Raw genomic sequence first — 23,431 nt, forward strand, 5'->3', positions numbered from 1 at the left:
TGCACCAGGGCAAGCTGCGAAGCTGTGTGCCGGTGATCTGCACGGCGCAGTTGTAGCATCGAGGTGGTGCCCCTCCTGAACTCTTTCCTCGGCAGATGTGTGAAACTTCACTAATCGCACAGGGAATCTGGTCTAAAAAGGCAACCAGGGCGGCGCTCCATTCCAGCAATGGCAACGACCCAAATATGATGGTTCGGCCAGGCATGATGAGAGCCGAGGGCATTGACAGCGTCTAACCAGGCGTCGGCGTCGTCTTGTAATCTGTTGAACTCCGGTAGTTCCCAAAGAGCCGGCGACGGCAAGGCGGCAAGACGCAACCCAGAGCTTCACGATACCAAACAATATAGCTGGTGTGATACCTGCGAGATGACCCGCGTAAGGTCCCTAATAGGCTGTCGGGTGAGAAGCACGAAGAGTCACAGATAACGTCCGCGGAGTATGCAGCAGTGGCAGCACTCACAGAGGGGAGATTCACGGAAAAGCAAGCCTGCGCAAGTCGAATGTTGGCAGAGTACTGAAAACGGACTGTAGGCCATGGGAACCGGGAACCGCATTCCCAAGGGACAGGAGCCCATGCACATTCTCGGCGTGTGGTGGCGTGTGGTGTGGAGGGTGGTGGGTCGTGCTTTGAAACCACAGAGCAGGCATGAACGTCGACCACGGATGGTGTGATGTGCAGCAGGAGCGGTGGTCGGGTTGAATGACTCTGTAGAGCCAATTTATATCGGTACGTGGGCTCGAAAAAAGAAGACGACGAAGTCGAGTGCGTGCGAAGGATGCTGTTGTCGCCGATCGCCATGTCCTCACAAGTCTCAGCGTAGAAAAATATATTACTGTGTAGTGTGACATAGTGCCTTAATCAATTACCTACAACTGGTGACCTCGGACGCTTTCGAACTGCAAATTTCCACGCGACCGCACCGCGCACTTCGATTCCTCTGCAACGCTCTTCATTCGTAGAAACAAGTTATGTCGCATTCTTAAGACGCCGCCGCTTTCTAACTTTCACCCTAGTCAAAGTATGCGAATGTCCTTGCAATTCATCCCAATCAAAATGTGGTCGCTGTGGCCAGTGAATAAACCTGCATGCTCGATGTTACCGGTGCGCTGCTAAGATAGAAGAGCGGGTTGCCACAAGGTTGAAATGCATCTCTGACCACCCGCCAGTTATTGTCGCTGATTAGCTTCGTTCCATCATTGCAGGGTGAATTTTATTGCAATTCAAGACCTCGAGGTAGGTGTACGAGGAAATGAGTGGGGTAAGGTGATGCCCCCCTTTGTGCTGTCTGGCTTCATTTCAGGGAAGATGTAACATGTGAGCAAATACGACAAGCGCTTCGGGGTACCTTGCCAAGTACAATTGTGTATGGATTATTGTGCTGTATCCCAGGTCTTTCAAATTCTGCTGACTAAACAGCATATTTTTTTTTCGTTTCAGCTGGCGGATCAGCCATCGCCGCAGCAACGTGTGACGTAGGCTAGAGCCCAGCCAGAACATGAACTACATATTTTTTTAGATTTCGTTGTCTCTGTTGTACATATTACACACCGGGTGTAATGCGGATGATTATCACTTCCGCTATGAATACGCAATATGCTTTAAATGTGCATCTTAATACTGAAAAATTTCACATAGTTGTACTTCTATGCCATCTACTTACCGAATTAGCCAGAATAGCAACGTAGCGTGCAATTCTCTTCTCCTTAAATTTGAGTGCAAGGCAAATTGCATAATCCACCACAAAATACACTTCAGGATGAATAAGCACAGGTATCCGGAGGCCTGAAAGATGCCATGAGAAACTAAATGTTCACGCAACCTACCATAGAATTACCACTAACACGGATGCCTGGTTCAACAGGAACTGAAAAAATTTAGCAGACTGTGTTTTTGTTCTTGCTACTACTGAAGCTTATCTGAGCAGTTTTATTAGAAGAAATTTGCAACATTTTTGTGGTTTATCATGCAAATACGCTTGATGCCGCCGCCAACCACAAATTTATATAAAGTGATCGTGTTCGTAATCTGGCTGAGAAACCAGACATCATAGGCCGTCTGCTTTTCATAAATAAATTACTTTACGGGGGATGATTTGTTGTTCATCTAAAGATTCCACGCTAAGTATAGAAAATAGACAGTTACATAATTTAGCTCTGCTATCTTGGTTACATCCTCACAAGGAAACGTGGTTTCATTAAAGAATGCCTAACCAATATAAAAAAACATGGTTCATCCCTCCGTCCTAGGAATCGGAATAACACGAAAGTAAAGCGTGCGCTTGCAGAAGTAACTGAATGTTTACTGTACATTGATTTAGGAGAGTCTGCACAATGATATGGATGTCTGGCAGCTATAGCACCGTTTAACGTGGATGTACCCACTTTGGTGATTGATGACATCTCCATCCCGACGACTAACATCCCTGCTAAATGATTAAACAAACCCGTGTGATAGCTATAGTAGTTAACGGTGAAAGCGTAATCAGAGAACTAGGTGTGATAACCAGAAAAGTACCGCATATTGGACGCAGAACTTGGTCGCCATCCCGCAGCATGTTAAATTGTGATTGAACACCACGGCCGCACTAGAGGGAAACGCAATGCGCGTCGTGCCGCCCCGGTATCCCGGCCGCGATTTTTGTAGGGGCGAGCGCGTGAGCAGGGAACGCGGTGTTACAGCCAGGTGAGGCAGGCGCTCGTCGCAGAGCTATGAGCGAGGCCGACGCTTTTACGACGCTTGGCTAAAGTCGCCAACTCGCGGTGTGTTAATGCTTTGACAAAATTGAACTTCTATTGAAACACGCCGAATGGGAGGGATGTGTAACGCGTTGCAGGTGCTAATCGCGGAGGCCGCAGCAATGAAGAATTACTTTACCGCTCCCAGAGGGCAACGCCACCCCACCGACTGGGAGAGTGCTGTATATATAGAAGACGCGTTTGTAAAGCTTCTAGAGTCTGTGACCGTGGCGCAGTGGATAGCGTGCCCGCCATCTCCGGCCGTATAGTTGCGGACCGAGCGGTCGGGGGTTCGACGCCCGTTGACGTACATTTTTTTCTTTGCCATGTGATCGTGTATATTTTTCGACGTCATTTCCGTGACGGAAATACGTCATTGAAATCTTGGTGGACCCCGGCATAAAACACTTTCGTGTAAAAATGCCCCAGTTATTGCTTCAGAGCGAATTTGGAGCTATCGGATGTGGGCGTGAAACACCTTGCAAGGAATGTGTACTCTGGTTGTGCACTAGCACCTCGAATCCTGTGCGCTACGCTACTACAAATATATATATATATATATTCATTTTCAATAAGCTTACAGCGCAAAAATGGTGACGTCACACATTTGTTTATAAGTGGGTCTTGTTTATGTACATTTTTTCACGCACGTAGGTGTTCCACGTGCCCTGAGTAATATGGTTATCACCGGGATGACTCTGATGCACACGCGCAGTTGCACGGTTGATAGCCGGTTGGCCTCTGTATACATTTATTCGTGCCCTTCCTTCCAATAAACCTTAGTTGAGAGTCAGCGCTCGTGTCGTCACATCCGTGGTCTGCGTCCTCGTCTTTTTAACTGCGCTGTAAGCTGATCGAAAATCAACTATAACCAACTAGCCAGACAGATTTCCCTTCTTATGTGTATATATTATATATATATATATAATATATATATATATATATATATATATATATATATATATACATGTATAGATATATAACATAATATATATATATATATGACACCGGGGGACCGGTCGAAACCCTTGGCAAATAAAATTAGACAAACGCTTAGTTGTGTCTCTTCTATTTCTAGTTATATATCTATATTATATATATATATATTATATATTATATATAGATACAGTGGGTGCAGTCTCCCGGCTATCAGCCATGCAGACCCACTTCCCTACTGTTCCCATTAAATTGAATCGCTCATTGATTAATTTTCCAAACGTGCCCATAAACAGTTCTAGGGATCTCAAGTGTGCGCATCTGCGACAAAATAAGAAATATCATAACAAAACACAGAAATCAAATAAGCGGCAATAACAATCGCAGACAACCAAATCTCTAGAAAACACAATATTTTTCCCTATTGGTAAAGGTCCAATAATAAACATGCGTAGTGCCCGTTCATAATCATGAAAACAAACGTACTGTCAGAAACCAATGATACAGGATACGAACGAAACATTGCTGGATGTGCTAACAATTTTGCGACAACGGGCAATTATTTGAAGTTGCATACAACATAGCTGAACTCAAGCGGAACGATGCAACAACGTTTATAAATGTTCTTGTTATTCTTGAGGCCTAACCTTTTGACGGCTAGTGAATAACAGAGGCCAAGCTTCTAAATGCGTACGTATTTCACTCCCGACTCAAAGAGAGGATTCTCGGTCTGTCAAAAAATTGAGAAGCATTTTGCCCTATCAGGAAAAGGGGGTAATCGAAGCTTTTACATGTGCGTGCCTGACGTACAACTTTTCTTTATTTCTGTCTATTAAATTACGCAGTGCTCTCTCATCCTCATCATCATGCTTAGCAGCACAACACTTCGGTTGCTACAGGCAACAAGGATTCATATCAATGCAACAGTGAAATGTGGTAATGCGAAATGACAAGCCACTTCGAGAACCTCGATAAAGTATAGGATGTTTACCGGAAACGTTTGATCGCGCCAAGCCCACAATCGGGGGAGCATCAATTATTTTATAACGGCTCATAGAAACACGCTTGTGAATTGCGCACGTTTCAGGGCAGCATTTCCTTGAGCTCGCGAGTACTGGATCGTTTGCGGTCACACCTACAACGATACCGACGCTTGTGACGCAATAGAAGCTTTGTTTGAATAAGATGATCCCCGGTGCAAATCTATAAACGGAAATAACTTTTGACTCTGGCGCTTGACTTTCAACCCGGGGCGCTGATGCTTCGAGAGCGAGTATCTTAACCACAACGCCACGCATCCACGCTTGCAAATAACGGATATATGTAGCAAGATGGCAATCTCTATGAAGGTTTCGATGAATTTCATTTGGCCAGTTGTGTAGGCAAAGTTATGGAGAGGATGATCCTAAGACGCCTGGTTTGGTACTTGGAGTGCAACAGTACTTACCAAGATGCCATGGCAGGATTTCGACGTGGTCGATCATCGATTGACAACGTCGTCGACCTGGTCACCTAGGTTCAACACGAGCAAGGCCGAAAGCGTCTCTGCGCTTCTTTGTTCCTCGACATCAAAGGAGTGTATGACAACGTTACGCTGAAGCCATCCTCACCGCTCTCGAAGAGGTAGGAATAGACGGTCGGTCGTTACGCTCGACACGCAGCTATCTCTCAATGCGATCCTTTTTTGTGAGCACCGAGGACGGCAAAACTTCCCCACATTATAGCGACCGTGGCGTCCCTCAGGGCGGCTTAGTCAGTCCTGTGCTGTTCAATCTTACGCTGATTGCCCTCCTTGAGCACCTGCCAAGCACAGTTAGGCTATCAATGTACGCGGATGATATAGGCATTTGGACGTCCACCGTAACGCGCGTACAGATGCGAGCGAGAATTCAAAGAGCTGCCACTCATACTGCCAATTACCTCCTTAACAGAGGCTTGGAAATTTCTTCCGAGAGGTGCGCCCTCGTAGCGTTTACGTGCAAGCCTATGAATAACTACAGCGTAAGAATCAATGGTCAAGCTCTACCGTATAATCGATCGCACAAGTTGCTGGGTGTCATAATTGACAGAGAGATATCATGGAGCCATCACGTATTGTACCTAAAAAGCGATTGATCGGCATATGTCATCTGTTGAAGTTTTTCGCAGGGAAGACTTGGGGATTGTCCCCAAGTGCCATGCTACAGCTGTACAGGGTATTTTTCTCGGCTTCCTGCGGTACAGCTTGCCTGCACAAACCAACGTCAGCAAAACAAGCCTACGAAGTGTTCAGGCCCAGGCACTCCGAATTTGCCTTGGCTTGCCTCTTAGTGCATCGACGGTGGCTTCTATAGCGATCGCCGGAGACCATCTTATCAAGGCACACATTGACGTTGAAACACTCATGACACATATAAGGCATCTGGCTCGGACTCCCCGCCGCCACCTAGCCTCTTTACCAGCAGACAGACCACGCCCATCCTTTGGCCAAACGTTTTTACCAACATGCTTCATGGCCGCCGCGAGACTTTCGATTCCTCCGTGGTGCCTGACTCAGCCCAACATCAGCCTAACAATACCTGGCATCAGGAAAAAAAACGGATATGTCGTCACCTGCCCTTAAACAGCTCGCTTTACTCCTGCCAAATGAGAAGTACCAAGGCTACGTACACGTATAGACTGACGGCTCCGTTTTGCCAAACAGCTCAACTGCAGCAGTTGTGATACCGATCAAAGCCACAACAATCAAATTCAAGACCTTCCACCTTACGACATCGACGGCAGCAGAGCTCGCAGCGCTTCGTGTCGCATTACATTTCATTAGTGATGTAACGGGCACAAAAATAGACTATGTTCAGTGACTCCAAGGCGGTACTGCAGTCTCTTCTGTCACCTTGACGATGCGGCCCGCACGAACAACTTGTATTTGAGATTGCAGAGGAGACGCACCATTTAACTGAGAAAGGGCATGAAATAACTTTTCAGTGCCTTCCAAGTCCCTGTGGGATTATCGGCATTGAACGGGCCGATCAAGCTGCCCGTTCCGCCGATACTGAAAGCAATAAACTAGAACTGACGCTGCACGGAAGCTCCGCGTGCTTGCTCGCCAACTCACCACGTCGCAGTGGAACGAGCCACACTTCCAGCACGCACGACTATATGCCCTAGACCCAACTCTCAGCCTTTGAATTCGCCGAGGTGACGCTACCCTTCTGTGCAGGTTATGGTGGGTTGTCGCATTTACCTATGCGTACGCGTTCCGCATAGGAGTGGCCGACACCGCAGCTTGTGACCACTGCAGAAGCGATGAAACAGTTAAGCATATTCTGTGCGACTGTCCACAGTACTGTTCGCAGAGACAGTCGCTTTACAACGCGCTTGACAAATTGGATGACCAAATTCTTTCGGAAGAAAGAATCCTGCGGCACCGACAGGACTTAACGTCACAGAAGAAGGCTGTGCGGGCGCTAAAGCGCTTTCTGCGTTCAACCGGTCTATCAGAACGGCTCTGATAGGACGTCCCGCATATGTGTGCATGAGTGCATTTTTTGTTTTGCTTTTATTTTATCTCACACTCTCTCTGTAATCTTTCCGACCCCTATACCTCCACCCCTGTGCAGGCTAGCAAACCGGTCACTCGCATCAGGTTAAACTCCATGCCTCTTCTTTTTCATCTATTTCTCTCTCGATGAATTTCATGGAAGTTGAGCAAAAGCCCTCTGCGGGACTTCCGAAAACCAGGATTGCGCCCATCAGGTGAATTGAAACATTGCAGATGCCGCCCGAAAACGCCTTTCCAGGCACGGTAGCTACCTACAGTGGTATGCCACACTTACGCACCATTTAGACGGATCCATTAGGAGCGCTTTTAATATGTACTATCAGCGTCAAATGCACCCGTACAGCGGCAAGCATTATAAGTGATATGGTACACGCCAACTAGTCATCACCTTTGACAGGCGCGCAGCACTCCGGTTTCGCAGCATCGAGCATGTCCACGGTTGACTGGACGGCACGCACTATACGACTGCTAATGCTTGCCGCTGTTCCGGTTTCTTGTGACGACAATAGTACTTCGAAAGTTAGTCGGGATTCAGTTCAGGGTACTCAGAAACGCATAAAACTCATCGATTGCAGCAGAAAGTTTTCTAGAAAGCTTTATAGAAAAGTAGACAATTTATGCTAAATAAAGTCTTGAGTTTAATATTTCGGCTAAATTATTAGGCGTTCAATTGTGAAATTATAGCTACTTCTACGAGACATTAAACGTGCTACTTTGGCCAAGGCGTTCTTTTGCTTGCCGTTCTTCTTGTATTTCTTTCTGCTGATAAAAACGCCCAGAAATCGCAATAAAGAACCCGTCACTACACTACCAACCGCATCAAATGTAGTGCCTGGAATAGGCTATTTGCATTAAAGTGACCTGGAAGTCACACACTGCAAACACTTGTCGAATGGACAACTGTGGCAACTTTCTAGTGAGTTATTCCGCTAGCTTTTCCGCCTCATTCATCACGACATAACACAAAGCCAGCAAATATCTTTGATAACGCTGCGAGCTTGCCAATCTGACGAGAGCATATCGCTTTTGTGGCGACACCTGTTGGAGAACGATAACTATCCTCGTACTACATCAGCGCTGCAGCAAGAGCTGTCAGAGATGGGTCCATACCAAATTAAAAGCCACGCGTTGGTTATTCCTGGGCGCCACAGAAAAGTCATTAGCACTATCAAGTTTTTCGTCTTCTTTTTTTCTTTTCTTGTTTTTGTTTGTTTGTTTGTTTACAAAGAAACTCTAGTGCAAGGGCCACGAGAACATGTAGGCAGGATGTAGGGTGGTAACTCCGAGAGAACGCTGTGATCTTTCGGAGCACGCAGACACGCGCTATGGGCGACGCCTTGAATACAATATCTCAGTACGTTGTATTTCTGCACATTCACGCGCATGCCTATCGTCATGCTAGCGCGTCACCGTTAAGAAGCAAGGCCTCCGCGAATATGAATTCTGCCCAATGCGGCACTCACTTGGACGAACAGCGTCACCACCCTGCTCCCGGGGGAGGCGCACTGTCTTCAAGGCACCCCCATTCAGATTAAAATTCTGACAAACATGCCGCACTATCTCGTGGCGTCGTGACGTGCAGCACACCACCCTCCTGGCAAGAACTTAGGCTTTGCTTCTTCATTACGTGACCTAGCTCATATTGGCAGCCAGTGTGAGCGTCCGCGCGAGTACGCGCGCTTCGATTGGCGTAGCCGTCTTTAATGAGAGGCCATAGCCTTTCTCCAGTACGTCTAGTCAACCAATCGCATTTGTCCGTTGTAGAGTGACGTAAGAGATCGCGTTAGCGATGGGTTAAGTTGCTGTTTGGGCTCGCCGTGGGTCGTACGCCTGTGGTGTGTTCCAAAGAGTGGCAGTGCGAGGAACGTTGGCGCTCCCAGAAGAGCGAATGTGATGGTGTGGCAATGCCGCCGACCACAATCCGACAAGTGAAGCCAAACTCACACGCGACGCCCCGCCGTCGGGACTTTCTCCAGCTTCGCTGGTCTTCCTTGTTGGAAGGGTTGTAACTTTCTTTCTTTATGCCTTCTTTATTTCTGTCTAGCCAGTAGGGAACCAGTTTGGTGGCGCTACATCCTAAAGCGCTTTCCACTGTTGTCATGGGTAAGAGCCAAGGGAAAGGCGAAGGAACACGAGGGCGAAGCGCAGACAGCGATCAGAAAGGCGCGGGAACTATGACCGGGAAAACAGGAATAATGCGTTGGAATGTTATACGACGATCCGGTCGACGAAGGTTGCATCGCCAGTCACGCCCTGGTGACGGGAGCAGCGACTGTTTTGTCGCAAGGGCCGTGACGCTGGCATTCCGAGCCGTAGCCGTCGACCTCGATGATGTTCGGGCGAGAATGTACGGATGTGCTGCTTCCTCTCACGGTAGTTCCCTTCGGAAGAAAATCGGCCGTGTGCTATAGGACTTTGCTCAAAGAGCCATGTCGGCAGTTTACAGGTTAATAGATATAAGCGACCACCTCTAGGCCTAACTCCTGAGGCCTACTCGCGACGCAGCATACGACGTCATCTGATAAAGGCGACCATGACGGGCGATTCTCAGGCAGCGGCAAGAACGGTGACGTTCGTTGAGAACGTCTAGATCACCGACTTCGGACGCGGCGCAGTCGAGGACGAGGCTTGGAGAACACCAAGTGGACAACACAGTAAGAACGGTGATTGTATCCGCAAATATGATGCGAACGTCGCCAGACAGAGGCTGAAATCGATAACTCAATGGACTTATTGTTGGTTTTGTGTAACGTTCGTTGAAGGGAATTATACTTCTTCCTGTATATTTGTATATATTCGTATGAATGAATGAAAATAACTTTTATTTTGTATATGCCTGAGTGTTTGCCCCTGTTTGAATTTATACCTTGGAGCGAGACAAACGTTGTGCGCTCTGCCCTCCCGCGTGTCTTCCTCTCAAACCTTTACCTATAACGTGGGCGCCGCCTAGATCTCTGACAACTGTTCAATGCGATAATTCCTTAATTTGCTTAGTTTCCTTCTCTACTGGAAATACATTAGCACGCTGTTAGTACGTTGCTGAAAATACCATTGTTTGGTGCGACTTAGACATGTTTTCCTATGCCTGATTGGCTACATGATAATTTCGCGATTAGTACTTGAGGTATACTATGTTGCCGCATCCATATTTGTATATAGCAATGTGCTGGCGACGACAATGAAGATGACCGATCTGCTTGAGAGGCGCAGAACGAGAGAAAGATAGAGGAAGAAGACGTTCAATTTGCGCTCTGGTTCTTGATTGTATCTTCCAGTACGACACTCCGTGTATCTGCTTTTCACAATAAAGACCCGTGGTTTATAAACCACGGGAATATAATACTATAAGAGCGAAGTAAATGTCCTGAACAAGCATATATAACAGCTACTTTACGGTTGCCGGGGGTAGGTATTTCGCATGTTTTCTTCGCCGTATAACGCAGTTCCTAAAAATAATTTAGGTGTTTAGCAGCTGGGAACCAGGAGTTAAGAAAATTTATGTGAATAACCCTCAATACTAAGCCCTCAAATAGCCCTCAACATATATATATATATATATATATATATATATATATATATATATATATGTATATATATATATATATAGGAAAGAAGTGTTAATTTCAAGGGCTCGTTTTCTTTGTTATACACAATATTAATAAGAACTAACAGACAATAATGCCAAGGAAAGTATAGGGGCTATTTTTAGTAATAAATGTAAGGTAATTGTGAAGAAAGAAAAGTGGACGATATATATATATTGTAATGCAGAGAAACAAGAGACAACGCCCGTTCGTGGGCCGGCTGTTCTTATTCTGCCAGCTTCGTCGTTCTCTTCTTCGCGCCCGTGCCCGAGCGCTGTCTTCATTACGCTGGGCCACGCTGCGAGCATCGACGTTTGCCCAGAAATGGCCCTTCTCTGGCCTTGGTCATTTCCTCGCTGGTGAAAACATTCAGAGTTCCTGGTTGGTGTACCATCACAGGTAGCACTAATGCTTCTGGCGGGCGACATTGGCTGCCTCGCGGAGGCCGGTCACGTGTCGGGTGTGGTTGTGGTGGTCGCAACTTGTTCTGCTGTGCTGCGAAACGTTCTGGTGGACGACACTGGTTGTGTCGAAGTGGTCTCATTGGTTGCGGGTCGTCTTGACAACTCTGCGCCGCCACTCTCCAGAATGAGCGGGGGCGTCTGCGCTGTTCGCGGTGCGTCAACGGGCGACGGAGCGTCTCGCTAGACATCTGCAGCAACACAGGGCGAGGTTCACGCACTGGCTAATGAGGCAAGTCCTGCCCTTGAGGTAATGCTGATGTACTTGTTCTCGAGCTTGTGGTTCTTACCAAAGCGCCGCGTGCAGTCAAGCCGTCTTCGGCGGAAGCCGTGTCATCAGCTGGAAACATGGGCTGCACGATCAGGTCTTCGATGACAATGGCCTCAGGCGGGAAAGGCACTTAAGCTTCCTTTAGGGAGACGGTGATTGACAAGTGGCGAGCGACCGCACACTCGGCCAATGACTGCGGTGATAGCCCGGGATGATGTGGCTCCTGGTTGTAGCCCAAACCGACAGTGGTCGTTGGTGTATCGTCACCGGCTAGTTGGGATAATGCTGACGTCGGCACACGGTAGAAGTCACCAGACACCTCCAAGCACTCTAGCACTGGCCAGCTTGGGTGGTGGCTCACCGGCTGCTGTGGCTTGGAGGCGGTCTTAATCTCTGCCAAGGATGGTACTGCAGTGGGTACCGACGCGAAGTTTGACATCTGTAGGGGAAAGTACATCTTGCGGCTAGTGTCGTTGACTGCCGCACGGCACTCTGCGAAGCTGTCCGTGGAGCAGCTACCAGCCACAGCTGCGCCGTGCCGTTCACGATCTCGGTCACCGTGAGAGGGCAGGGGGGTGGGGGCCCGAGCTGCACCGTCGGGATTGTCCGTCTCACAGCTTCAATCCGTGGTAGACAGTGCGTCGGTAGGCAGGGGGTCGCAGGCACGAAAAAGCGGGCGAAAGAGACTCGTCAACTTCGCACACCACTCGGTCCAGGATCGCTGCCGGACGCCTTCGTAGGCATGCCATGTTTGGCGGCATCGCGAAGGCGGTCGACGGCAATCAGCCACTTTTGATGTTCCGACCAGGCGTGTGGGTGCCGAGCGAGTTGATAGTCTCAACCCACACGAAGACGTCGTCCTGGAAGCCGCGGAAGACCGGCACTGGCCAAACAGCCGACGATGGTGAAACGGCAGGCAAGAGCAATGAGTTCAGCGACGTCACGTGGTGGGGCTGACAACAGAGTTCTGTGAGGACACGCAAGAGTTCCGCGCCGTTGTCGGTTGAGGCGCCCGACGAGCCATGGGCGGTGTCCATGGTGTACGCGGCGGTCCCGGTCCTCACAGCAGATGAATCCATTGTCAAAGACGCGTGGACGGCGTCCCTTGTCGTGAACAGGGATCACGGCGTCGATGAAGTGGTGTGGAGCCGTCAAGGAGGCCTAGGCGCCGTCCCCGAACGGTGCTTGCAGCTGCGGCAGGTTACTAGGTGCTGAGGAGGCCTGCATGCCGTCCACAACTCGCGCTTACTGCGGTTGCACGCCATGAACGAAGTTTTCGCTGAAGGTTTGATGGTCGTAGACTGCGCCATTGTAAGGAGAGAAACAGAGACAACGCCCGATCGTGGTTGGTTGGCTGGTCCTCAGCTACTTGGAGCAACCCACCGCGGGGGATCGGGCCGGCTGTTCTTATTCTGCCAGCTTCTTCGTTCTCTTCTTCGCGCCAGCCGATCTCTCTCTCTCTCTCTCTCTCTCTCTCTCTATATATATATATATATATATATATATATATATATATATATATATATATATATATATATATGGTGGCGAATCAATTGGTACTGTTTAACGGTTGCGCTCTCCAGCGGCTCCTAGTGGGTCGCCCTCTTCTAAACGCCGCTCGCGCTCGGAGCTCGTGCCTTTGCCTTCACTGTTGCCATAGTGCATTGTCGCCGAGTGCCGTCCAATAAACAGCTTAACTAATTGGTCGAGAGTGCTGTGCTCCCATTCAATGCCCCTAGAGCTTCGTTCCCGTAGTCTGCCATCTACCATGCCTCAAGACGCCGCTCAGCAAACGCCGCCTCCCACACCGACCACATGTCCCGGTGTCCCACGCATCCGTGATCCACTTATCTTCACTGGCGCCGATGGCACCGACGTGGAGGACTGGCTCGAATTTTACGAGCGCGTGAGGGTACCCAACAAATGGGACGAAGCACGCAAGTTGAGCAACTTTGTCTTCTACCTCGCGGGAGTAGCAAGCTTGTGGGACTACAACGACGCGTCCAATTTTGCGACTTGGTCGGATTTCAAGACCGCCGTCATCAACGTTTTTGGCCGCCCTGCAGTTCGTAAGCTGCAAGCAGAACAGCGCTTACGCGAACGAGCTCAGCAGGCCGGTGAATCTTCACCAGTTATATCGAAGACGTCCTGAACTTCTGTAAGAAAGCCAACGGCACCATGTCCGAGTCTGACAAGATCCGGAACATTATGAAGGGCATTGACGACGATGCCTTCACCATGTTACTCGATAAAAACCCTTCCACCGTGGCCGAGGTCATAACACTGTGCCAGAGCTACGAGGAGCTCCGCCGGCAACGTTCGATGACCCGTCGCTCTCCATCACGCGACCAAGAGCTTGCTGGCTTGGCGGCCATACCTGACCAGGCCACGCTGCTTGCAAAAGTGAAGGCATTCGTGCACTAGGAATTCGCACGTCAGTTCTCTCTCCTGGTCTTCGCCCACCCGCCGCACGTTCAACAGTCGTCGACGACCCTTCTTCCTCCCCTCCGCCGAGCGATTGAGCAGGAAATCGCGCAACCAGCAACCACCAGCAACCTCCGGCTCCTGCGCCACAGAGTTAAGCTCAAGTTGTCGCCAGGACGTAGGACTGTGCTCCTATTTTCGGCGTTTCATACGCAACTTTGCCACCATCATGTCGCCGCTGACGAAGCTCCTTGGGAGTAACGGGCCCCTACATTCGTGGTCGTCCGAATGCGACGACGCGTTCCCAAAGCTCCGTCGTTTGTTGACGTCTCCTCCCATACTACGCCACTACGACCCTACGGCCCCAACGGACGTACACACGGACGCCAGCGGTGTAGGCCTCGGCGCTGTCCTTGCGCAACGCAAACCAGGGATCCCCGAATGTGTCCTAGCCTACGCAAGTCGTACGCTTACTAGAGCCGAGACCAATTACACCGTCACGGAAAAAGAGTGCCTGGCGATCATCTGGGCCCTTACAAAATTCCGACCTTATTTGTATGGTCGCCCATTTGATGTCGTCACCGATCGCCACGCACTCTGCTGGCTGTCGTCATTGAAGGATCCCTCGGGCCGTCTCGCCCGCTGGGCACTTCGCCTGCAAGACTACGACATCCGCGTGCTGTACTGCAACGGACGCCAGCATGCTGACGCCGACGCGCTCTCGCGCTCCCCCTTGCCTGATGACAATGCCCCCTGCTCAGTATCTCACATTGCTGTTTCTTCTATCGATGTTCACACCATCGCTACCGAGAAGCGCAAAGATAAATGGATCGCTTCGCTGATAGACTTGCTCCCTTATCCGTCGGCAACACCAACCACTCGCGCGTTGCGTCGTCAAGCCCACCATTTCGCCATTCGTGACGACCTACTGCACCGACGCAATTACAACGCCGACGGCCGCCAGTGGCTACTTGTGATACCCCGAAGTCTTCGTGCTGAAATATGCGAGTCCTTCCACTCTGATCCGCAATGCGCGCACTCTGGGGTATCCAAAACTTGCCACCGCATTCTACAACAATACTTCTGGCGAGGCATGTACCGCTACGTGCAGAAGTTCGTCCGCTCCTGCCTCGATTGCCCACGCGGAAAACCTGCAACGCACGTGTCGCCAGCAGGTCTACAACCATTACTTTGCCCTAACCGTCCGTTTGGGCGCGTGGGCACCGATTTGTATGGACCACTTCCTCTGACTTCGGCTGGTAACCGCTGGGCCATCGTCGCTGTTGACCATCTAACGCGATACGCCGTAACCGCCGCCCTCCCAGCGGCAAGAGCACGCGATGTTGCCTCCTTCCTACTACACCGCTTCATACGGCGTCACGGTCCACCCCAAGAGCTTCTCAGCGATCGAGGCCGTGTCTTCTTATCGGAAGTCGTGGAAGCCATTCTGAAAGGGCGCCATGCTGTTCACTGCAAAACTACTGCTTACCACCCGCACACGAATGGCCTAACCGAACGCTTTAACCGCACACTTGACCACATGCTGTCAATGTACGTCGCCGCCGATCACACCAATTGGGATGCCATTCTGCCCTTCGTCACCTACGCCTATAATACCGCCCCTCAAAGCACTACTGGTTTTTCACCCTTCTTCTTACTGTACGGAAGGCACCCGTCGCACACCATCGACACGATATTTCCATACAAGCCGGATCCATCTGAGTGTGCGCCTATTTCTGACACAGCCAGGCTCGCTGAAGAGTGTCGCGAGCTTGCCAAGACATTTACAACGCACGAACAAGAGCAGCAGAAGAGCATTCGTGATGGCACCACCACTTCTGAGCCCACGCTTCTCCCTGGAGCGCTCTTATGGCTCTCGGTCCCTACTACTGCAAGTGGCCTCTCTTCAAAACTGCTGCCAAAATACGAAGGCCCATACCGGGTCGTCGAGCGCACATCCCCGGTCAACTACTTGATCGAACCCACCGAACCAGCTTCGGACATGTGCCGTCGAGGGCGCGACATAGTCAACGTGGAGCGCCTGAAGGCCTACTATGACCCACTCATAGTGACGAGCTGTTAGGTCGCCGAACTGCTCCCTTTTCGTACCCGGCGTAATTGTGGCGAAGCAATTGGTAGTGTTTAACGGTTGCGTTCTCCAGCGGCAGCTAGTGGGTCGTCCTCTTATAAACGCCGCTCGCTCTCGGAGCCCGTGCTTTGGCCTTGACTGTCGCCATAGCGAATTGTCGCCGAGTGCCGTCCAATAAACAGCTTAACAATATATATATATATATATATATATATATATATATATATATATATATATATATATATATATATATTATATATATATATATATATATATATATATATATATATATATATATATATATATATATATACATATATATATATATATATATATACAAGCTTTATCCGTAATGTCAATCACTAAATTGTAAAGTGTCTATGCCTCACAACAGGCTAAAAAACCACTTGATATTAGCGCAGAGGGAAGTTAGCTCACGCATGTGCGGTCGCACTGTCGTATGCTACCATCTGGAGAGTGCAGATAGATTTCTCCGTGAAACTCGTTTTCACTGCCCGTGCAGTACAAGCCAAATGCAGCGCTCGTTGGACCAAAGGACTGCGAGCAAGTTTTGCCTGACACTCGACAACTCCGAAGCGGAGAATTTTCCTATGGTAAAGAGCTTTGGTGAGAATTGTTAGTCATAACAAGTGTACCGGCGGCATAGGGCCTTTTTCAAAGGTCGTAAAGAGGTCAACGATGAAGCCCGCACAAGCCGCCTGTCAACGGCTATCACCGATGGCAGCGCGCCAGTTTACAACGCCTTCGTCTTGAACCGCTTCCTCGTCGATTCAAAGGTACCAAGGGTGCCCAAGGGTGCCCAAGCTGCCCTACAGTCCCGGCATGGTTCCTCCAGACTTCCTTTTGCGTCCGCGCTTGAAAACTCCTATAAAAGTACACCATTTCAGGGCAGTTCACAAAGTCAAAGAGGCTTGTACCAATGCTTGGAGGAGGCCTACCGTGATGCCTTCGATGCCTGGAAATGTTACTGGAAGCGACGCATCGCCGCAGGAGGAGCAACTTTTGTAAACTTTAATTTTCAAGCATATCCTGTATATATATATATATATATATATATATATATATATATATATATATATATATATATATACATATATATATATATATATATATATAAAGTAAGAGATAGATAGATAGATAGATAGATCGACAGTCAGACAGACAGACAAACAGACAGGCGTTTTCAAGCCAAGCGGCTCACTCAAGCAATTCTGCCAGGTACGTCGGACTGCACATGACGTAAACATTGTATGAAATTTTCTTACCCGTGGTAAACATCAATCTTGACTCAGGCGTAATATCCGTACCGTTCGGTGTCGGAACAGCTGTGATTGAGAAAACGTACTTTCGTTAAGGCAATGTACTTCGCTGTATATTCCAATATGGCTATTCTAACTTAAGATTATGCATCGAACACACTCATGAAAAAAATGCAGCAGAACCTGGCCGTTATGCGAAGGTGCTGAAGCAATATTTATTACTATATCGTTCAACCAACAAACAAGTGGCACCACTGCGGAGCACTAGCCATCACCTAGCACGCACCAGGAGATATCACAGCGACTTGAAACCCGGCTCTAACGTCTCATGAGATCTTGTGGAAATGCAAATCACGTGAGTTACAGTGAGAGAATTGATCATTCTATTCGTACTTTAGACATGATTTGTCTCAATAAATTGTCCTTGATAGTCAGAAAAAGACATACGCAGCGCGGCATAAAGGAAATAGTAACTGCGCGAAGAATTTCATCAACACTGTGTGCGTAGTTTCTCGCGCCACAATTTCTTTGTGATTTACCAGCACGGAGTGAGCGTTTTCTTAGCTTTACACAGGAGCAAGTTTTATTTACCTTTAAAAACTTTCGAGCCCCCAAAAAAGATTAACTTTGGAAATTTCTGGATGAATCTAGAATTTTACGAAATACAAAAAGTAGCGAAGGGATGCAAAAAATGGAACGCGGACGACAAGGCCGGTGTTTGCTCTGCGACAGTTTGTCGTATGTGTACTCCTTTCCCCGTTTGGTTGCGTCAGCAAATGGGTAAACTTATATTCTAGATATACTGCTGGTGAATGGGTGAGGTTTTGTTTTAAAGAAAGCTTATTTGTGTTGCCGTATCCACGTGTGCGGCCATGACTCGCTCAACGCCAGCCAAAACATGCTATCACAGACACATATACCGTCATTCTCTTGGCGGCACAGTGTCCCTTTGGAAACTCACGTATATGTTGGCGCCAGATGTCCTTCTAGGAATTATTGTGGGGAACTCTATGAATAATAATATTAAATTCTCGGGTTTGGCATGCCAAAACCACAATATGATTTTGAGGCACGCCGTAGTGCAGGGGTCCGGAAATCTCGACCACATGGGGTTCTTTAACGGTACCTAAATCGAAGTACACGGACCTCGACCATTTCGCCTCCATTGAAATGAGACCGGCGCATCCGTTATCGAACGGGTGACCAACGGGTAGCAGAATAACTGCGGTACCATAGCAGTGACGTACCATTTAAGGACTAAAAGCTTAGCTTGTTAAGCTTTCCGTAACAGTAAAGAAAGCATGTACTATAAAAGTTGGGTGTCGGTGCCTTTAAGTATATTATCCAACATCCAAAATAGGTGATTACTGAGCCTACATTACATCACCATTAACTATAATTTGACCGAAACTATTCATCCATACCAGACGCTATCGTCGAAATTAGCCATCATGTTACCTGCGCACCAAATGCAGTAGCCAACATCTTCTTTCGTCGACTGTATGATAAGGTTATTTGTGAAGCAAACTGTATGTCGATTGTGGTTCACTTGTGCACAGGTGCTTACTTTTTGCGCCAATTGTCTGCATAAATGGCACGTTTATTCGCCGTGGCAGCAGCACCGAAGAGCTTTCTGTACTGATCGCTTATTGTGGGTACTTGTTGGAACAACTGTAAGATAGTGTTATTGTTGCGCCAACTGCATGGTGTTGTTACCCGCTGATGCAACTGCGCTGTCCTTTCTTTCGGCACTGAACGTCTCTTACAGCTTCTTGTGGCCCCTGCTTTGCGATATATCACTTCGCAGCGCAGAAAAAAACAGACACAAAGAAAACGCCACCAGACAACATACGCTCTTATGTTGTATGGTGTCGTTTTCTTTGCGTCTCTTTTTCCTGCGCTGCGAAGTGCTTAAGATGATCAACCAACAGGCCCAATTTGCCATGATACATCACCTTTCTGCAGAGTGTAATGTACGATTACGTGCTCCGACTACTGCACTCTCAACCTTTCTTGATGAGCGTAGTGTACGAGTGTACGTAAGAGGGTCAATAATGAAAAATAAAATTCCGCTTGTTCCACAAAACTTACAGAAAAATTTGTGAATTGTTTTAAAGGCGGGATTTATTTGTTTCCGCTGAGGAGCGCTTTTGCGTACAGTGATCAAACAGACGGTTGTGTTAACTAAAAGTTGATAGAGCATAAGTACAACGTCACAAAATAATTTCTGGGCATCTTGCTATTTACTGTCAAAAGTTTGGCTGTATTCCAATGTTCTATAAAAGGAGTATTTTCAACAGGGCAAAAGATAGATTGACAAGGCAAATCATTGCAAACTGTGAAAAAAGGAAACATGAATAAGTGTGTCAGCATGTCTTCGCTGTTACTGTTGGACAAGTGAATAGTTCTCGATCCGTTACCCTAGTTCGGTTTCACTGGGTTGTAAGTGCGAAGACAAACATGCGCCTAGTTTCTGTCCTTGTTCCGTATTTTTCTTGTTTTCTTGTCACCTGCACGCGTATGTGTATATATGTGACACGTGCATATGAATATAAACATGTCCAGTTGAAAGTCAGCTCTGTCTGTGTGTGTGTGTGTTTGTGTGTGTGAGAGAGAGTGCGTTTTTGTGTGCGTGCATATTCTACTTTGTCCGCGTCCAGGCGCGCTTGTTTGAGACTTACGACCGGGCCACCACTTTGAACCGCGTTCGTTCACACCTCACAAGGTTCATCCTGAAAGTGAGTGTTTAAGCCCTCCTTGAGATCAATGCGAAGATCCCAAATGAGAACATCACCATCAGTTGATAATACCACTTATGATTATTACACCTCCACTTACCGTAATCGTCATGATTGGGGCCGTCACCATCAGCGTAGAGGACCTCATACAGCGTATGAGGGACGTGGCCGTCTGCAGATCTCTCCATTCCCTCCGCCGGCTTTATCCTCAACGTATCTCCGACAACACCCTCCTAAAAAAGAAACCTCAAGTTTGATTCACACAACATAATGCTTATGATGGCATAATCAATATGGGAACATTTTTGAGCGATAATGTGAACATTTTTGAGTTTGCGGTTGCTCTAAGCTTAATGTTTACTTCTTCAATATGCAATCATACGTTACTGTGTATTTTTGCGTTTTCCGTATTTTCACTATTTCCGTGGACTTTGTACTACCATCTACTACCCGTCAATTACCTTACAGTGCGCATATGGCGTCGGCGAGCTACTACTATGGTCATGGTTCCAGCGCACTTAGGTTTGCTGCATGCGATATTTAGGAACTGCGGAAGAACACGCACCGCCGCAATGACTGGCCGTGGGCACGCGTGGCGACGCTTAACAAAGCCCAAAGCAGTCTGGCTAGAGCTACTACAAAAATGCGAAACAGTTCCTTTGAAGACGGACATAATTTCGACAAGCTTTCGTACCCTTTTTAAACAATATAAATGAGAATCATTCACAAAAGCCCGCAGAAGTATCGTGTGTCGAAAGCAATTAGTCTAAAAGAGGACTCCAGAACCCGTCTGAAGGAGATGTGGGAGACGAAACAAAAGACCATCTGATAGAAGAACGAGGTGATAATACTCGAACCCCTGACTAAAATTTATTTGACATGGCTGTAAACTTAAAGCGAAGGCGAGTTATAAAATGGAAATTGCATATTTATCAACAACAGACAACACATCAATATTTTGATACTATTTCCTAACAATTACCACACTAACGAAATGAAATATTATGGCTCTGTCAGTTTGGTTTAGGCATTATTTGTCCGAAATATGCGAATTCATTTTGATGCAATGAGGAGAAGACGCATATTTTGTAAGGCCAGGTACCAGAGAACGTGCTAGCTTCCTTAAGGAGCAGTCTTGAATGAGCGATGGACATTTTCGCATTGGTTGCATACTGGTTGTACGCATGAGGTGAAGTAAAACTTTATTTGAGCAAGGGATTTGGGCACGTGCGTCACAGGGTCCCCGCACGACCCCAATGCGCTATGCGTTCATGAGTTCATGCAGTTCCATGACGTGGGCGGCCAGGTCAGTGGCGATCTTCTGCTTGGCCGGGTCCGTCGAGCGCAGCAGGGTTTCCCATTCCTCTCATGTGGTCAGTGGCTCCGGGCCCCGCAGGGGAGGGTCCGCCGGGCATTACATAAGAATGTGGATAAGGGTAGCGTGGGGGTGAGTGCATTGAGCACAGGATGAGGCGTACGCTCCCGGATAAATGCGGGAAAAGAAATAAGTGGAGGGACGGGTGCGGGTCTGAAGGCGGCGCCATATAATTTGGTGAAAATTTTTCAGGGATCGGTGGGTGGGGTTATAGCTGGCGTTCGGCGTGATATGACTGGGTGATCTCGTTGAACGAATGCATGCGCTCCCTGGAAGAGTCAGACTCCGATTCCGCCGCCTCCCGGTTGATGAGACCTAGGGCGTGGTCATTGGGGGCTTCGTTGCCGGGATTCTCAGAGTGCGCTAGCACCTAGATCAGCTCCACATAGCGGGTCGGGTTTTTGTTGGGCGAGCTGAGAATTCTGAAAGCGGTCTGTTGGACTCGTCCTCAAGCGAAATTTAGGATCGCGGTTTCCGAGTCGGAAAGGATGTACCACGCATCAGTGTGTGTGAGGGCAAGCGCGATCGCCGCTTCTTCCGAGGATTCCAGGGTGGATGCAGGAGGAAGGTGCAGAGTTGCAATGGGTTGGAGTGTGTGATAAACGACTGCAACTGCTGCGTAGTCACCCGTGCAAGCTGCATCCACCCATACGGCGTCTTTTTCAGATACGTATTATTTGTGGAGAGCTTTTGCACGGGCCTTCCAGCGGGCCGTATGGTAGGCAACGCGGATGTTTCTTGGGGGAGGTTTTACTATGAGCTGTGTGTGTATAGGTCGGGGGGTTGGTAGAAGTGTGGGGTCGGCTGCTGGTATGTGAATATTGAGGATGTCAAGTATTAAGCGTCCGGTGAAAGTCTGAGCTAGTCGAGTGTATTGCGCTCGTCTGTGGGCCTCAGTGAGCTCGTGTGTGGTGTTATAGAGCCCAAGATGAATAAGTTTAGTGGTCTCTGTGTTAGGGGGGAGGTGTAGGGCCACCTTGTAGGCTTCACGAGTCATGGCATCTAGGGTGGCTATTTCTTCATGTCGAAGTCGGAGATACGGGATTGTATAAAGGAAGCGGCTCAGTATGAAGAAATTATTGAGACGACACAAATCGTGTTCCTTCGTGCCATAGTGTTTTCTAGAAACTCTGCGGGCGAGGTGCGAAAGCGCTTCCGTTACCCGCTTGAGTTTCCGGATAGTGAAAGTGTTACGGCGGTTATTTTGGTTGTAAAGGCCAAACATCCGGATTGTGAGCATCCGCATGCAACTTGGTTGCCCTCGCATATGCTGGATAAGCTGATATGACAATAAGACAGAACACAAAAAGCAACACAATCTCTTCATCGCTTAAGCGTGTGTTTGATAAATTGGCTCTTCTTACCACATAAAGGGACACTAAAGGCAAATAACAATTTATGCCAGAGTGAAAGCTCAATGTATGACAACTTCTAAAAGGGCAATATTATCAACAGCAGCGCCCTACTTACCGAGAAATTAAGCTAAATGTATCACATGATGAGCGCCACGAGTGGGACATTTTCGAAGTGATCCCGATGACGTATGAGAGTCTGCCTACAATAAATCACTAGTAATCAAACTAGCAGCAATAAAAAAGAACCTTCAGTGCATTAAAAGACGTAATAAAATGCTGTTTGTTCGTTTCCGTTTGAGTCATGGAAAAAAAGAACTTCTGTGGCCTTGCCATGGGGAACGGCGCGCGTGGCTCAAAGGTTCCGCTTTCGCCGAACTGCGCTTCGCCCGGCGCCTTGCTTCGACCACGCGGTCGCGTCTCAGTGGTAGTTTCGGGATCGCGTACTGCCGAGTGTGTTTTGCGCGCTGGTGAAAGTCGCTCTGACAGAAGGTTTGACAAAATGCCGCATGCAACGATGCCTGCACTACGAGGCCTCAGCAGCATACCGCGTTCATTGGGGCTCAAGTCGCTGAATTGGAGCCCAGCGTCGCGAGCCAATGTCTTGTTGTGAAGTTCTCCGTCCACATTCATTGCGGCGCTAT

General features: G+C 48.3%; 1 protein-coding gene across 1 annotated transcript in view; it reads right to left on the reverse strand.

Annotated features, from left to right (window-relative positions):
- The window catches only part of LOC119381996 (uncharacterized), a 94,798-nt gene that overhangs the window by 70,275 nt on the left and 1,092 nt on the right, over window positions 1–23,431 (reverse strand). Inside the window, exons 3-5 of the mRNA XM_037649741.1 lie at window positions 20,161–20,293; window positions 11,830–12,117; window positions 1,662–1,783 (exon numbers count right to left, since the gene is read on the reverse strand). Of these exons, the coding sequence (XP_037505669.1) occupies window positions 1,662–1,783; window positions 11,830–12,117; window positions 20,161–20,293 (543 nt within the window). The remainder of the gene's footprint in view (window positions 1–1,661; window positions 1,784–11,829; window positions 12,118–20,160; window positions 20,294–23,431) is intronic.

Source organism: Rhipicephalus sanguineus, chromosome 2, assembly GCF_013339695.2.
Source record: "Rhipicephalus sanguineus isolate Rsan-2018 chromosome 2, BIME_Rsan_1.4, whole genome shotgun sequence".
NCBI classification, from domain to species: Eukaryota; Metazoa; Arthropoda; class Arachnida; order Ixodida; family Ixodidae; genus Rhipicephalus; species Rhipicephalus sanguineus.